Here is a 17,753-nt window from a genome sequence, read left to right as displayed (position 1 = left end):
TGATTTTGTGCCTTGTGTTGTGGGGGTTGGGGTGGCTTTAGTTGTCAAAACAGAAAAAGTAGCTTTGTGACTCTCATATACCCGTTTCCAACTTGAACTGAGGTTGTAGGGACTAGGACTGAGTGCATGTGTTGGGTAAGAAAGTCTAAACTTCTACATTGTAAAATTTTGTACTTTAGACTAACTTAGTTTGTATTAGGCATCATACTGAAATCTGAATGAAAAATTCAGTTTAAATTCTGTAGTTGTCAGCCTTAAGCAGGGTTTTCTTTTTTAAGCATTCCAGGAAGGAAGCAGCTTAATTGAAAAAACAGCTGAGACTGGATCCTCATTAAGTGACTCAGATTTCCTGTTTGTGTTGGGAGCATAAATTCCTGAAGAAGGGCTCATGCCCGAAACATCGATTCTCTGTTCTTTGGATGCTGCCTGACCTGCTGCGCTTTTCCAGCAACACATTTTCAGCTCTGATCTCCAGCATCTGCAGTCCTCACTTTCTCCTCCAGCATAAATAAGTAGGCAACTTAGTGTGACATAATCTTTGACACTGTAACATGCAATAAAGTGCTAGAATTGAACACATCAAGGCATTAAGTGGAGGAAAGTACGAGGTGTTTGTTTGCTTTTCCCTAAACAAAACAGCTGTGGATAGAACATAGAACAGTACAACACAGTACATGCCCTTCAACCCTCCATTTTGTACTGACCTTTTATCCGATTCTATCTTCCATGTGCCTATCCAAGAGTCGCTTAAATGTCCCTAATGTATCTGACTCTACTATCATTGCTGGCACTGCATTCCATGCACCTACCACTGTCTGTGTAAAGAACCTACTTCTGAAATCTCCCCCAAACCCTCCTCCAAATATCTTAAAATTACACCCTTGTGATAGCCATTTCTGCTTTGGGAAAGAATCTCTGGCTATCCACTCTATCTGTGCCCCTCATTATCTTGTATACTTCTGTCAAGTCACCTCTCATCCTTCTTGGCTCCAATGAGAAAAGCCCTAGCTCCCTCAACATTTCTTCTTAAGACATGTCTTTCAGTCCGGTCAGCACCCTAGTAAATCTCCTATGCACCCTCTCTAAAGCTTCCACATCCTTCCTATAATGAGGCAACCTGAACCAAACATAATATTCCAAGTGTTTTCAAACCAAGGCTCTATAGAGCTGCAGCATAACCTCACCGCTCTTAAACTCAATCACCCTGCTAATGAAAGCCAACACCATAAGCCGCCTTAACAATTCTATCAGCTTGGGTGACAACTTTGAGAGATCTATGGATATGGACTCCAAGATATGTCTGTTCCTCCATACTTCCAAGAATCCTGCCTTTAACCCTGTATTTTGCATTCAGATTCGACCTTCCAACGTGAATCAATTCACACTTTTCCATGTTGAACGCTATCTGCCACTTAGCCCAGTTGGTATCCTGTCAGTGTCCAATTGCAACCTACAACAGCCCTCCACATACTCACCCACCCTTCCACTTCCTCATCCAAGTCATTTATAAAAATCAAGAAGAGCAAAGGTCCCAGAACCGATCCCTACGGAATACCAAAGATCACTGAGCTCCAGGCTGAATACTTTCCATCTACCACCACCCTCTGTCTTATATGGGCCAACCAATTCTATATCCAGATAGCCAAATTTCCCTGTATCCCATGCCTCCTTACTTTCAGAATGAGCCTACAATGGGAAACCTTATCAATTGCCTTGCTAAATTCCATGTACATGACATCCACTGCTCTACCTTCATAAATGTGTTTTGTCACATTCTCAATGAATTCAGTAAGGTTTGTGAGGCATGACCTGCCCCTCACAAAGCCATGCTGACTATCTCTAATCAAGCTATGGTTTTCCAAATAATCATAAATCCCGTCTCTCAGAATTCTCTCCAATACTTTACCCACCACATAAATAAGACTGTCTGTAATTCCCAGGATTATCCGGAATCTCATTTGCCACCCTCCAATCATGTGGCACTACTCCAGTAGACAGTGACGATGCAAAGATCATTGCCAAAGGTGCAGCAATCTCTTCCCTTGCTTCCTATAGTAACCTGTTGTATATCTTACCTGAACCAGGGGACTTATCTATCCTTATGTTTTTCAAAATTTTCAGCATATTCTCCTTCTTAACATCAACCTGTTTGAGCATATCAGTCTGTTTTACGCTGTCCTCAGAAACATCAAACTCCCCCTCAGTAGTGAATAATGAAACAAAGTATTCATTAAGGACATCTCCTATTTCCTCTAACTCCAGTTGCAAATTCCCTCCACTATCCTTGATTCCCCCCTGTCCTCACTCTCGTCATTCTCTTGTTTCTCACATAAGAGTATAATGCTTTCGGGTTTTCCTTAATCCTACCCGCTGAAGCTTTCTCATGCCCCTTTCCAGCTATCCTAAATCCATTCTTCAGCTCCTTCCTGGCTACCTTGTAACCATCTATAGCCCTGTTTGATCCTTGCCTCCTCAACCATAAGTAAGCTCCCTTCTTCCTCTCAACTAGATTTTCCACACCCCTTGTCACCCAAGGTTCTTTCAAACTACTATTCCTCCCTTGCCTCAGTGAGACAAACCTGTCCAGCACTATCAGCAAGTGCTCCCTAAACAACTACCACACTACTGGCGTGCACTTCCCTGAGAAAATCTGTTCCCAATTTAGACGACTCAGTTCCTGCCTAATAGCATTGTAATTCCCCCTCCTCCAATTAAATACTTTTCCATACCATCTGCTCGTATCCCTCTCCATGACTATCGTAAGTGTTCAGCAATCTGATTAAAGATGTTAGCAGGGAAGTAAATTTTTGTTATAATGATTTTGTTCTTTTTTTTGGCTTAAATTGTGTTGGTTTTAAAACTTTCCCAATCCTCTTGATTTACAACAAATATTTATACAGTGTATTTTTTTTTCCCTTTCAACTTGATACTATCTTTAAATTCCTTGGTTAACCAAGATTGGTTTATTTCCTTTCTAGAATCTGCATTCTTCACTAGTACTCATCTTTGTTGTGCATCTATTTTCTCCCATTGTTCATCATGCATCTTTCTGCTAAACCTCTTATGCAGATGCTGTGGCTTTAAGAGGTGTTTGGTCCTGAATTTTTTTTTTTGAAGAGTGGTTTTAAGACAGAGATGCCAAACAGTTTATGAGAAGATAAATAACTTATGAAGTCTTGGGTGTTTTTTCTTAAAAAGTTGGAACAATAGAAACAATCTGAACAGGTGTAGACAAATTCCCGCAGAATCAGGATCTTTAGTTTAACTTTCAGCAGTTGCTGTTGGTTGAAGAAGTAGAAACTATTTTTACCCTCTCTCAATTCCAGCCACAAACTGCGGGTTCTCTGCCTGCTACGGAAGTTGCATATGAGACAATCTGTGTCTGAATTTGTCTTTTTCCAAGGGTGTGTTGATGGGATATTACTATATTGGAACAGTTAATTAGTAATAGTTACTGTATCTATTATTCTGCTAAGTTTTCCAATACAGTTAAGTTATTCCAATCCCTTTGTTGTTTTGTTGCATTTTAACTGTAGTGAATGAATAAAGGGTGTTTTCCTTTAAATCTGATGGTTTGACTTATCAAATTGTATCTGTAATGCAACACCTTACAATTGTCTTTAAAATAAGAAAACGTTAGGGTTTAGACAGTCTTCTGAATATTTTGAGGGAGTTTTATCTGGTCCATAACACCCTTTCCCAGTCTACTCCAGCCAACTCCGCTCTAAATCCTTGCAGTCATCAATTTTGCTTTACCATTCTCCCCTTCGTTCTGATTTGCTGTGTCTGTTAAATATTTGTACACTCTATTCCTTCCTGCCACACATTAACTGAATAGCTGTCCTCTAAATCCTTCTTCAGAACCCTCTCACACTTCATTTAATTTAAAACCTTCCCCATAGTCCTAATTATTCAATTTACCAGGACTCTGGTCCCAGCACAGTTCAAGTGAGGGTCGACTTACTAGGGTAGCTCCCTTCTACATCAGTGCAGGTGTCAGTATCCCACGAATTGAACCTATTCCTTTCACACCAATCTTTGAGTCATGTATCTATCTTTTTGATGATACCTACCCAATGTCAGTTTGCCCATGGCTTAAGCAGTAATACAGAGTTAGCATCTTGGAAGTTCTGTTCTCTTATTTAACTCCTAACTTCAAAGTCTTTCAGCAGAATTTCATTTCTAGTCCTAACAATGTTAATAGGACCAGCATGGATGACAGCATTGGATCCCTCCTCTTCCAGTTCAAATATATCTCCATCCTCAAAGAGTTCTAAACCCAGGTACCAAACCGGCAATATAGCCTTCGGAACTCATACTATTTGTTGCAGAAAACAGTCACTAACTGCTTATTATACTGTTCCCTACTCCAAATTAAATAGAATTCTGTGCCACGATTAGTTAGCTCATTCAGCGCATAATGCTGCCATTGCCCACACAGCTTATAAGAGCCTTGTAACTGTTGTATAATTTCAGAGTTCAAAGCTTCTTGAATGCTACACCATGGATCCTTACATCTGCCTCACCTGCAGACATACTCCTTTGTCCCTGATCACAGGCCAAATTTAAAATATCTAATCTGAGGGATGTGATCACTTCCTGAAGTAAAGTGACAGGTAACTTTTCCCCAGTCTGATGTATTGCAATGTCTGTAGCTTGAACTCCAGCTCCTCAACTTAGTTCCAAGATTTCTCAAGTTTAATGTACTTACTATAGATATGTTAGTTCTTAATCACCTTAATGTCCAGCAACTTCCAAATCACTCATCCACCCATCACTATCATTTTATATTTAATTAATTTGTTCATTGCTCTCGTATCACTGTTGTTTACACATTGATTTTTGTTTTTACACACCAACATCAATCTTCTATCTACCGAGCAAAAATTATCTGTCATAATTCAAGAGGCCAAGAACTATCCCAAAGGTCACTATTTAAAGTAAAAATTAAAACTTTTTTTAAAAAAGTCAAACAGGAATAATTAACTAACAATTACTTTCAACTCTAACTTTCTCTAACCTATCTTTTACTTTCCCTTCTGTATTACTGGTTTGATAAAAACCCCTGATTAAGATTTACCAAAAAATTTAAATTTCAAAACCAGCCAGCTGTCAAATTTTCTCTTTGTATCTTCCTCTGTCTTCTTTTCTTCTTCTTAGGGTTTCTGATTCACAGGCCGTTGATAGATAAATGTACCTTTAAAAGAGCTATTCTGCGTGCAGTCTGTATATGTTGATGGCTTGGCAGTTCTCCACCAACTGTACAATTCTTTTTGGTTTTATACCCCAAAGCATCAGTTTGTTTCATAGGTTTTAATATTGTCAAAATACTAGATCTGTACTTGATTGGAGTTTTGTATCTTGGGGCATAGTTTAAATTGATTGGCCGAATTTGAATTTGTTTTTGTCTCATAGCAACTCAGTTATTGCTAGCTGCTGGAACAAATATTACATTGTAAATTATCCAGCACTCTGTGTGCTTGCTAAGTCCTTCAACTCTCTTAAAGGTACAGTACACCTCTACACCTTCGTAACACTTTCCAGGTAGCACGGTGGCACAGTGGTTAGCACTGCTGCCTCACAGCGCCAGGGACCTGGGTTCAATTCCCGCCTCAGGCGACTGACTGTGTGGAGTTTGCACATTCTCCCCGTGTCTGCGTGGGTTTCCTCCGGGTGCTCCGGTTTCCTCCCACAGTCCAAAGATGTGCGGGTCAGGTGAATTGGCCATGCTAAATTGCCCGTAGTGTTAGGTAAGGGGTATATGTAGGGGTATGGGTGGATTGCGCTTCGGCGGGTCGGTGTGGACTTGTTGGGCCGAAGGGCCTGTTTCCACACTGTAAGTAATCTAATCTAATCTAATCTAAACTACTGAGAGAGGTGTTGACGTATTGGAGAGAATTCTGAGAGACGAGATTTATGATTACTTGGAAAACCATATAGTTTGCCTAGAGATAGTCAGTATGGCTTTGCGAGGGGCAGATCATGTCTCACAAACCTTATTGAATTCTTTGAGAATGTGACAAAACACATTGATGAAGATAGAGCAGTGGATGTCGTGGATTTCAGCAAGGCATTTGATAAGGTTCCTCATGGTAGGCTCATTCTGAAAGTAAGGGCTTGCGATACAGGGAAATCTGGTTGTCTGGATACAGAATTGGCTGTCCCATAGAAGACAGAGGATGGTAGTAGATGGAAAGTATTCAGCCTGGAACTCAGTGACCAGTGTTGTTCTGCACGAATGAGGAAGTGGAAGGGTGAGTTAGTAAGTTTGCTGATGACACGAAGGTTGGTGGAGTTGTGGAGGGCTGTTGTATGTTGCTGTGGGACATTGACAGGATGCATAACTGAACTGATAACTTGATGGAGTTCAACCTGGAAAAGTGTAAGTAATTCATTTTGGAAGGTTGAATTTGAATGCAGAATACATGGTTAAAGGTAGGATTCTTGGCAGTCTGGAGGAAAAGAGAGAACTTGGGTCCATGTCCATAGATGCCTCAAAGTTGCCACCCAAGTTGATAGAGTTGTTAAGAAGGCATATGCTATAAGAGTGCTGTAGCTTGACTGAAAAATTCCAGCCCTACCTTGACCATTGTACTTAATTTACCTCTTTAATTACTTTAGCCGTCTACCTGCCATTTGTGGGCAGATAACCATTCTGCCTCTGCTCCTTTCTGATCTATTTCAGGGTGAGAATCCTGCGTTTACATCACTCACCTTGTAATGTTAAGGTCCAACTCCACTGTTTCCCCTAGTTCTTCATCTGAATATCTGGGCAACAAGTATTATGTTTCAAAATCCAAACCATTGATGCAAATGCTTGATTGCATTTACCTAAACACCATATCCTGATATATCATACAACTGCTGACTTTTAGACTGATATAATTCTAATAGCAAATGCAAGAATAAACTCGCATCCCTTATAAAAGAGATATAATTAGAGCAGGCAGAAGGTATTTTATAGGTAGAATTGCGGAACAGAAAAGGATTTAATGCCATACTGGGATAGGCATTGTGTTTATAGGCCCCTGTTAGCAGCTGTGAAATGGTAGAATATGTAATTATGGAAGGTGGAAGTACTTTGAAGTTCTGCAAATGACCATTCTTAATTTTAAATTAATGCATTTTCTGTTAGCCAAAGCTTTTAAAACATTTGTGGGAATGGACAGGTATGTGGAAGGTTTATGAAGGTTTGTAACTCAGGTTGAGGTTTAGGGTGTAGGTTTGATATCCAGACGTTTCATTACCTGGCTAGGTAATATCATCAGTGGCGACCTCCAAGTGAAGCGAAGCTGTTGTCTCCTGCTTTCTATTTATATGTTTGTCCTGGATGGGGTTCCTGGGGTTTGTGGTGATGTCATTTCCTGTTCATTTTCTGAGGGGTTGATAGATGGTAACTAGATCGATGTGTTTGTTTATGGTGTTGTGGTTGGAGTGCCAGGCCTCTAGGAATTCTCTGGCATGTCTTTGCTTAGCCTGTCCCAGAATAGATGTGTTATCCCAGTCGAAATAGTGGTTTTTTTCATCCGTGTGTAGGGCTACAAGGGAGAGAGGGTCGTGTCTTTATGTGGCTAGCTAGTGTTCTTGTATCCTGGTGGCTAACTTACTTCCTGTTTGTCCTACGTAGTGTTTGTGGCAGTCCTTGCATGGAATTTTGTAGGTGACGTTGGTTTTGTCCATGGGTTGTACTGGGTCTTTTAAGTTTGTTTTTGTTTGAGAGTGTTGGTGGGTTTGTGTTCTACTAGGATTCCGAGGGGTCTTAGTAGTCTGGCTGTCATTTCTGAAATTTCTTTGATGTATGGTAAGGTGGTTAGGATTTCTGGCTGTGTTTGGTCTGCTTGTCATGGTTTGTTCTTGAGGAATCTGCGGACTGTATTTTTTGAGTATCCGTTCTTCATGAATACGTTGTACAGGTGGTTCTCCTCTATTTTCCAAAGTTCGTCTGTGCTGCAGTGTGTGGTGGCTCGTTGGAATAGTGTTCTGATACAGCTTTGTTTGTGTGTGTTGGGATGGTTGCTGGTGTAGTTAAGTATTTGGTCAGTGTTTATCGGTTTTCTGTATATGCAGGTTTGTAGTTCTCCGTTGTCCTTTCTTTCGACTGTGACGTCCAGGAATGCGAGTTTGTTGTCGGTTTCTTCCTCCTTGGTAAACTTTATGCCTGTGAGGTAGTTGTTGATGATGTTAAATGTCTTTTCTATCTTGTTTCGTTTTGTGATGACAAAGGTGTCATCTACGTAGCGGACCCAGAGTTTTGGTTTGATAGTTGGTATGGCTGTTTGTTCTAGTCTTTGCATTACCGCTTCTGCTATGAATCCTGATAGCAGAGATCCCATGGGTGTGCCGTTGGTTTGTTTGTAGATTATGTTGTTGAAGGTGAAGTGGGTGGTGAAGCACAGATCCACTAGCTTTATGATGTTTTTGTTGGTAATGTGATTGATGTTGGTTGGGGTGTGTGTGATGGTCTCTTCTAAAAGTGTGGTAAGTATTTCCTTTGCCAGGTCGATGTTGATGGAGGTGAATAGTGCTGTTACGTCGAATGACATTATTGTTTCGTCTTCCTCTATTTTGGTGTTTTTGATGATTTTTAGGAATTCCTGGGTGGAGTGGATGGAGTGCTGTGATTCTTCTAGGTAAAAACAATGACTGCAGATGCTGGAAACCAGATTTTGGATTTGTGGTGCTGGAAGAGCACAGCAGTTCAGGCAGCATCCGAGGAGCAGCAAAATCGACGTTTCGGGCAAAAGCCCTTCATCAGGAATACTAGGTATTTCAGTCTTGCGTTAGTTCTTTGGCCAGTCTGTAAGTTGGTGTTCCGGGTAGTGAGACTATGGGTCTGAGGGGGGCTCCTGGTTTATGGATTTTTGGTAGTCCGTAGAATCGTGGGGTGTTGGTCCCATCTGGTTTCATTTTCTGGAATTCCGTCTTGTTTAATTGTCCGGAATTGTGTAATTTTCTTAGGAGATATGTAATTTTGTTTCCTTGTTGTGGGGTCAGGTCCAGTGCCACCTTTTGGTAGATGTTGGTGTCTGCGAGTAGTGCATTGGCTCTCTCTATGTAGTCCCTTCTGTTCAGGATGACTGTGAGCCGACCTTTGTCTGCAGGTAATATAACAATGTTTTTTTTTTGAGGTTTCCTAGGGCTTTCTTTTCTTATGTGCTCAGTTTGTTTCCTTCCCCCTCTCGGCTCAGCATAGGTGCAACTGTTTGTCTGATTGTTTGTTGTGTTTCTTCCGTGAGTTTGTTGTCCTTCAATGTGGTTTCTAATGCCACTAGGAAATCCTTCTTGTCAGCGTCTCGGTAACTACTCGCAGACACCATCACCTACCAACAGGTGGCGCTAGACCTGACCCCACAGCTAGGAAACAAAATTACATATCTCCTAAGAAAATTACACAATTCCGGACAATTAAACAAGACAGAATTCCAGAAAATGAAACCAGACAGGACCAACACCCCACGATTCTACTGACTACAAAAATCCATAAACCAGGAGCCCCCCCCTCAGACCCGTCTCACATCAGTTTACAGACTGGCCAAAGAACTACACACAAGACTGAAATACTTAGTAGAAGAGTCACAGCACTCCATCCACTCCACCCAGGAATTCCTAAAAATCATCAAAAACACCAAAATAGAGGATGACGAAACAATGATCTCATTCGACGTAACAGCACTATTCACCTCCATCAACATCGACCTGGCAAAGGAAACACTTAACACACTTTTAGAAGAGACCATCACACACACCCCAACCACCATCAATCATGTTACCAACGAAAACATCGTAAAGCTAGTGGACCTGTGCCTCACCACCCACTTCACCTTCAACAACATAACCTACAAACAAACCAACGGCACACCCATGGGATCTCTGCTATCAGGATTCATAGCAGAAGCGGTAATGCAAAGACTAGAACAAACAGCCCTACCAGCCATCAAACCAAAACTCTGGGTCCGCTACGTAGATGACACCTTTGTCATCACAAAACAAAACAAGATAGAAGAGACATTTAACATCATCAACAACTACCTCACAGGCATAAAGTTCACCAAGGAGGAAGAAACTGACAACAAACTCGCATTCCTGGACGCCACAGTCAAAAGAAAGGACAACGGAGAACTACAAACCTGCGTATACAGAAAACTGATAAACACTGACCAAATACTTAACTAAACCAGCAACCATCCCAACACACACAAACAAAGCTGTATCAACGAGCCACCACACACTGCATAGACCTACATACCATCTATCAACCCCTCAGAAAATGAACAGGAAATGACATCACCACAAACCCCAGGAACCCCATCCAAGACAAACATATAAATAGAAAGCAGGAGACAACAGCTTTGCTTCACTTGGAGGTCGCCACTGATGATGTTACCTAGCCAGGTAATGAAACATCTGGATATCAAACCTACAGTTCAGCGAGCAAACCTACACCCTAAACAGGTACGTGGAATTATGTTTAATAGACCACCTCTAGTCTTGAATATGGAGTAGGCTCAGGGACTAACTTTTTTTCCAGTTCCCGTGTTTCTGCCCATTATTATGTATTTCAGACTTTCCTTTTATAGATTTTCATGATTAACGATTTTTCCTTAAAAGTTTAAGCTTAAATAATACCATCTGTTTTGAACCTTGCAAAAAGATTTTTGGAAGACCACCTCATAAATTTGTCCACACTGCCATTTTCTCATAATGTGAAGGACTTCGATTCAGCTGGATCCTCCTTCTCTGAATCTGTGCATGCTATTTGTTTAATGCATTTCTTAAAGAGCTTAACAATATTCACTTGAAAGGCCTCAATCCATCTACCCTAAATTTGTAGATCCTCTGAAATCCTCATCAAATGTCCTGGGAAGCAAATTCTGAAACACATGTTGAGCAAATGAAAACATTGTAAAATTAAAGCATCTGTATAAGATGGGAGTATTTGGGTTTACATATTAACATAGATAAAGGATTAATCTGCTGATAGGAAGCAGAGAGTACGTATAAATGGTTCTTCTTCCTGTTGACACGCTCTAAATAGAATATGCCACAGGGATCAGTGATTAACCCTCAAGAATTTGCAATCTATATCAATAGCTTGGATATAGAAACCAAATGAATGCTAGTTATATTTCTTGATGACACCAAGATAGGTTGAAAAGTAAGTTGACAGGGTGAAGTAAAGAATCTGCAGAAGGTTAAAGATAAAGTAGGTGAATGAGCAAAAAATTTGGTAGATGGAATATAGGACAATGTGATCTTTTCCAGTTTGACCAGAAGATTAGAAAAACAGTTAATTATTTGGATACATTATTTAGATTGAGATTGCAGAACTCAGTGATACAGATGGATCTTGGTTTCTTGGTTTATGAATCACAAGAAGTTAGTATACTGGTCCAGCAAGGGATTCACAAGACAAATGCAATATAAACATTTCTTGCAAAGGTAATCAAATATATAAGTAGAGGAATTTGTTGCAACAATGCAGGGTCTTGCTGAGACCATCTCTGGAGTACTGCATACTGTTTTTAGTTAATTTATTAGATTGAAAAGTTATAATTGTTTTGAAAGCAGTCAGAGATGGTTCAATCAGTAGAGTGGGAGAAAACCTTTATTTTATGAAGAAAGATGAATAGGTTGTTATTTAGGGATTTAGTAGAATGATAAGGGACCGTGTTGAAATATACAAGATGCTGAGAGGATTTGAAATGGTTGATCCTCAGGATATGAAACTTGGGGACAGTTTAAAAGTAAGATGTATCCTTTTCAGGATGGCAGTGGGACTTTTCTCCTCTGAGGGTTGTTAGTCTGTGGAATTCTCTTTTCCCAGAAAACACTGGAAGCTGTGATGTTAAATTTATTCAAGATATAGAGGCTTTTTGATAGACAAGGGAGTCAAAGTTTCTAGGGAGTATACAGAAAAATGGACTTGAGACCTCAACCAGATCAGCCTTGATCTTATTGAAAGGATAAGCAAACTTGAATAGCCGAATGTCCTACTCTTGCTCCACTTAATTAATCTAAGCTCTGTTCAATCCTATGCAATTGAGCAAAAAAGTTATTTGTAATGCATATGTAGGAGAATGACAATGTATTAATTAGTAATTTTTAATAACTATTCTTGATCTAATACAGAAAGACCACATTCCTGCACTGTTCGGAATGGCAACAGCATATATGATTTTAAAGCAGACACCTCGTGCAAGAAATCAGCTAAAACGCATCGCAAAATTAAACTGGAATGCCACTGATGCAGAAGAATTGGAAAAGAGTTGGTTGCTTCTAGCTGATGTTTACATTCAGTCTGGAAAATTTGATATGGCAGTTGAGCTTCTCAAACGCTGTTTACGGCACAATAAGGTAAAAGCAATTAGATTCTTATTTTGTGAGAGACTAAAAGGCTAAAAACAGAATTAGACATGTATTACACTTAATAGTCACAGTACCTTTTTTTAATAAATAATGTTGTAAAATGTAGTTTCTGTCAGCTGAACATAATTGGAGACCTCACAAGAGGATCTGGAGGAAATTTCTCTTTACTGCATGAATAGTAATCTAGCATCTGTTATAGAACCTTCCCAAATCAGTGAAACCACAACAAGTTTCACAACATGCACAAAATCCACTCTATCACCCATGTGGTGAGTAAGCAAATTTACCCTATTGTATACTGAACACTACAGTCTTAGTCATTGAGTTTAAGCCTATTCTTTTCTTTCATACAAAGCATAAGTAGCACAACATAAGTAGCTAATCTTGTGATTAGCTCTTTAGCTAATCAAACCTTTGCATTTTTGGATCTCTTGAAGGCCCTGTTGCAACTTCCAATAGTTTGCTGAACAGCCTAATGTTTTTGTCTGAACGACCTGGTCGGCTATTAAATTCAGTTATTCTTAATATATTTAAGAGTGTGTATATGTTACATTTGAAGAAAGTGAAAACTGCAGATGCTGGAGATCAGCGTCGAAGAGTGTAGTGCTGGAAAAGCACAGTCGGACAGGCAGCACCAAGAAGCAGGAGAGTCTACGTTTCAGGCATGAACTCTTTCAACAGAAAGGGCTTATTCCCGAAACATCAACTTTCATGCTTCTGGAATGCTGCCTGTCCAGCTGTGCTTTTCCAGCACCACACTCTTCAACTATGTTAAATTTGAGTTTGTCATTTCCATTTCTTCTAACAGCACTCATTGTTACAGAATTAATTGAACCTAAATTTGTGAAGTCTGGATGTGCAATTGAAGATGAAAATCTGGATGTTGCAGTCTGTTACTTACCTGTACCACATGCTGCGTTATAACAGTACCATAATATCATTAAAATCAGTGTAAAGGTATATGATATTCTGTCTTTCTCCCTTAATCACAACTTTATTTCTGAAATAACTCCATAGAAGCCAGTATCCCATCACCAAGTCACCCGTTATTTACACATGGAGGATCCTTGACACTGATCCAGCTCCCTCAGAGCCAGCTCACCATGTGAACAGGATGTCAGACACTCCTATTCTTAGCTGTCAGCCAGGGCTTCCTGGTTAGACCAGATTAACAGCCCCAGTTGGGGAACTCATATTCTATGAGGGCCACCTGGCTGACTTCATGACTATCACTAAACGTTCCCAATCCTTTTGTTCTGTGTATACATTTCAATTCTAATTTATAAATCATGGCTTATATTTCCAATTAGGCTGTCCATTCTTCATTGATTGTACAGTCTCATTGATTGAAGAACCTTGCTGTTTTTCTGCTTGGACCTGCCACAGATCTCCAGTAGAAGCCAGTAAGCTGGATGAGACATCTGATGACAGCAATTCTCTGCTCAAAAACTACAAATAAGACCATAACATATGGGAACAGAGTTAGGCAATTTGGTCCATCGAGTCTGCTCCTTCATTCAGTCATGGCTGATATGTTTCTGAATCCATTCTCCTGCCTTCTCCCTGTAACATTCGATTCTCACTAGTCAAAAACATACATTTTATATCTTAAATACACTCAGTGACTTGGCCTCCACAACCTCTGCAGTAATGATTTCCACAGATTCGTCACACTCTGGCTGAAGAAATTACTCTTTGTGGGCAGCTGTCAAAAGCAAACAGTAATTCTTAACCCCAAACTGAAAAATCTAACCTTTCTTTTAAATAATTTTTATGGTGTACAGTATACAATTATTTTGGCCATATATTCTAGTATGAGTTGCTATTTCACAGTATAGAATGAGGCTTTCTGGTTCATTGGCCAGTACCAGCTCTCCATTGAAAGTATGTTTATGGTCCCACTTTCCTTACTAAATCCTTCTGCATTTCCTGTGCAAATGGTAAGTCATTGTCTTTTTAAAAGTTGTGAATTCTGTCGCAATGTTATGCCTTAGACAAAGCCATTAGAACTGATGATTAGGTTATTTATATCTTTGTGCGATCCTGCTGTGTGAACATTGGTTGGAACCTGTAACTACACCATTTTTTTCCCCCTCTTATTTTACTGCTCCATGCTGTCCCTTCTTAGCCTCAGAAATAATTTGTGTCTAAGGCCAGAACCTATACTCTCTTCTTTGATGCTAGCCATCAGGACCAGGCAATTTAAGCATCATGTTCCTCCAAACCAAATCCTTTTCTACAACTGTTTCTGATCATTTTTCCACTTCCTGTTATACACCTGGACTTTTGTTCCGCTATCATTTGTAAACAGAGTCTTTTTTTAGACAACTGAAGGCACAGAATTGAAGCAGTGCAAATCAGAAATGCATAGAAGCTAGAATTTGAAAAGCAGAGAGATGTAAAAAGGTTATAGAGTTATAGAGGTGTACAGCACAGAAACAGACCCTTCCAGTCCAACTTGTCCATGCCAACCAGATATCTTAACCTAATCTAGTCCCGTTTGCCAGCACTTTGCCCATGTCCTGCTAAACCCTTCCTATTTATATACCATCCTTTTAAATGTTGCAATTGTAGTAGCCTCCACCACATCTTCTGGCAGTTCATTCCAGACATGCACTACCTTCTTTGTGAAAAAGTTGCCCCTTAGGTCCCTTTTAAATGTTTCCCCTCTCACCCAAGCCTGTGCCCTCTAGTTCTGGACTCCCGCACCCCATGGAAAAGACTATGTGTATTTATCCTATCCATGCGCCTCATGGTTTTATAAACCTCTGTGAAGTCACCCCTCAGCCTCCGACGCTCCAGGAAAAATAGCCCCACCCTATTCAGTCTCTCCCTATAGCTCAAATCCTCCAACCCTGGCAACATCCTTGCAAATCTTTTCTGAACCCTTTCAAGTTTCACAACATTCTTCCGATAGGATGGAGACCAGAATTGCACACAATATTCCAAAAGTGGCCTAACCAATGTCCTGTAGAGCTGCAATATGACCTCCCAACTCCTATATTCAATGGTCTGTCCAATGAAGGAAAGCATACTAAATGCTTTCTTCACTATCCTATCTACCTGAAACTCCACTTTCAAGAAAATATGAACCTGCACTCCAAGCTCTCTTTGTTCAGCAAACTCCCCAGGACCTTACCATTCAGTGTATAAGTCCTGTTTAATTTGCCTTCCCAAAATGCAGTACCTCGCATTTGTCTAAATTAAACTCCATCTGCCACTCCTCAGCCCATTGGCCCATCTGATCAAGATCCCATTATAATCTGAGGTAACCTTCTTCACTCTCCACTACACCTCCAATTTTGGTGTCATCTGCAAACTTACGAACTATACCTCCTCTGTTTACAGCCAATTCATTTATATAAATAGTTTTGAACTAAGTCAGAGATGGAGTAACGGGGCAAGGTATTAGAAAAATGTGAAAACAAGGATCAAAATTTTAAAATAATAAGAATAGTTTCTTGAGAAAAGAAGCATATCTGGCAGCATCTAAGTGAAAATAATGAAACTGAGGTAACATTTTGAATCCAAGGTGAATCTTCTTCAGAACCTGGTCTCAATGAAGAGATCAAGTGCAGGTAAAAGGCCAGAAACAATAATATAGATAGTGAAGGAATACTGGAGACACATGAAAAGATCTGAGGATTAGGAAGAGGATTCCTATCCAAAGAGTTGGGCATGGAGGCAAAGGTAATAGAACAAAAGTTTGATGCTATGTTGTGCCCGAAATTGATGAAGCTGAGATCATAAACAGATCGAGCAAAGTCCTTTTCTGATCACAGATTGTTCAGCATTAGACAGGAGAATGCCAGATGGTACAGTGAAAACGCAACAAGAAGCGAATTAGAACAAGGAATAGATTGAGAGAGAATGGGAGGAGAGAATAATGCAGCAAAGCATCAGTACCTGAACTTTGGAGCTGTGTTCCTTAACATCTGAAAGGAAGAGAAAAAGTTTCTTAATCATCAAATGAAATGAAGAATCAACTGGAACTGGGAACTGGTGAGCTTTAAGATTGTGGAAACGGCTGAGGAAAAGAGAGGTTGAGAGTGTCAATGTGGTGGGACATGACGTTCAGGATGCAGTGGGAACAATTGTCAGATTAGTGCTGCATGTCACTGAGATACCTGTATCCTGGGTGGATTTTAAACATGTAGAATGAAACTTTAATTAGAATTTGTGTGGGGTAAGGTGGAGCCAGAGACAGTCACTGAGAAAGTAGATATGACTGTGAAAATGAATTTTGGCAAAACTTTCTCAAACGCTACGCAGGAGTTTGTGAGGACTGAAGGTGAACAAGCCAAAGGAATAAAACAGAAATCTTGTTGGTGAGAAGAGCAGAACTTCTTCAAGTTGGGCATACCTGGAAGAAGGAGGTAGGGAATTAAAGCAAAATACAGCAGATGCTGAAACTCTAAAATAAAAAGAAAAAAATGCTGAAGAATCTCAGCAGGTCTGGCAGCATCTGAAGAGAGAAACAGAGTTAATGTTTCAAGTCTGATATGACTCTTCAGAACATAATACTCTTCCTCAGAATGAGAATTTTGAAATCTAGATGTTACTGGACTGGGAGCCTATGCAGGACAGAAAATTCAGGAGTGACTTTTCTGATGCAACGCAGTTATTTTACACTCTTAATTCTCCTGTTTTAAAAGTTAAGTTCCTGTTGTTTCTATTTTTCCAATTGTATGCTATGTTTACTTCAGTTCTTTTGATCTAATTTCCCAGAATTACATCATATTTTGTTTTTTTTCATACTCAAAACTTACAAAACTAGAAAGGACTCTGGGATGCATTTAAAAATGTGTTTCTTATTTTAACCAAATGCATTAAATTTATTGCACTCTTACAACATATATTGTGGAACACACTATCACAGCGAAGATGAGATGAAAGGCATTGAAGCAGGTTGAGAACATGATATGGAAAGAAGTTGAAGGATATGGTGCTGGGGTTAGATCAAGTGGAATGGGAGGAGACTTTGTGGATCTGTTTGGCATAAATCTTTTAGGACAGCTAACCTATTTATGTGCTCTAAATATTTTGTAATTTCCTATGCTAATTAAAGCCACATGGGAAAGATGACTTTGAAGAGAATGTAGGGAAATGAGAAACAATACAAAATGGCAGAGGAATCTGGATGCAGTGACTGTGAGATGACAAGATGTTTAGATGGGAAAGAAGGTAGCAACAGGAATGGCTATACCAGAGATTTCAACCTTGTAGTAGAAGTAAATATTCTTAGCTGAGGATGGGGAATACAGAGTAAAGAGGGAAAAAGAATAATCATCTGGCAAAAGGTATCCATAACTTATTCTTCCCCTCAGAAGTAACTGTGTAATAGTAAAGGATTTGGCTGAATGTACTATTTTATGGTGTCATCAGCA

At 39.8% G+C, this 17,753-nt stretch overlaps 1 protein-coding gene across 1 annotated transcript in view; it reads left to right on the top strand.

Moving 5' to 3' along the window:
• ttc21b (tetratricopeptide repeat domain 21B) overlaps positions 1–17,753 on the top strand; it is a 120,341-nt gene that overhangs the window by 86,042 nt on the left and 16,546 nt on the right. The window contains exon 26 of the mRNA XM_060827872.1: positions 12,130–12,354. Coding sequence (XP_060683855.1) covers positions 12,130–12,354 — 225 coding nt within the window. The remainder of the gene's footprint in view (positions 1–12,129; positions 12,355–17,753) is intronic.

The sequence above is a fragment of the Hemiscyllium ocellatum genome, chromosome 7 (genome assembly GCF_020745735.1).
Source record: "Hemiscyllium ocellatum isolate sHemOce1 chromosome 7, sHemOce1.pat.X.cur, whole genome shotgun sequence".
Lineage (NCBI taxonomy): Eukaryota > Metazoa > Chordata > Chondrichthyes > Orectolobiformes > Hemiscylliidae > Hemiscyllium > Hemiscyllium ocellatum.
The sequence above is the reverse complement of the archived record's forward strand: the minus strand, read 5'-3'. Positions and strand labels throughout refer to the sequence as shown.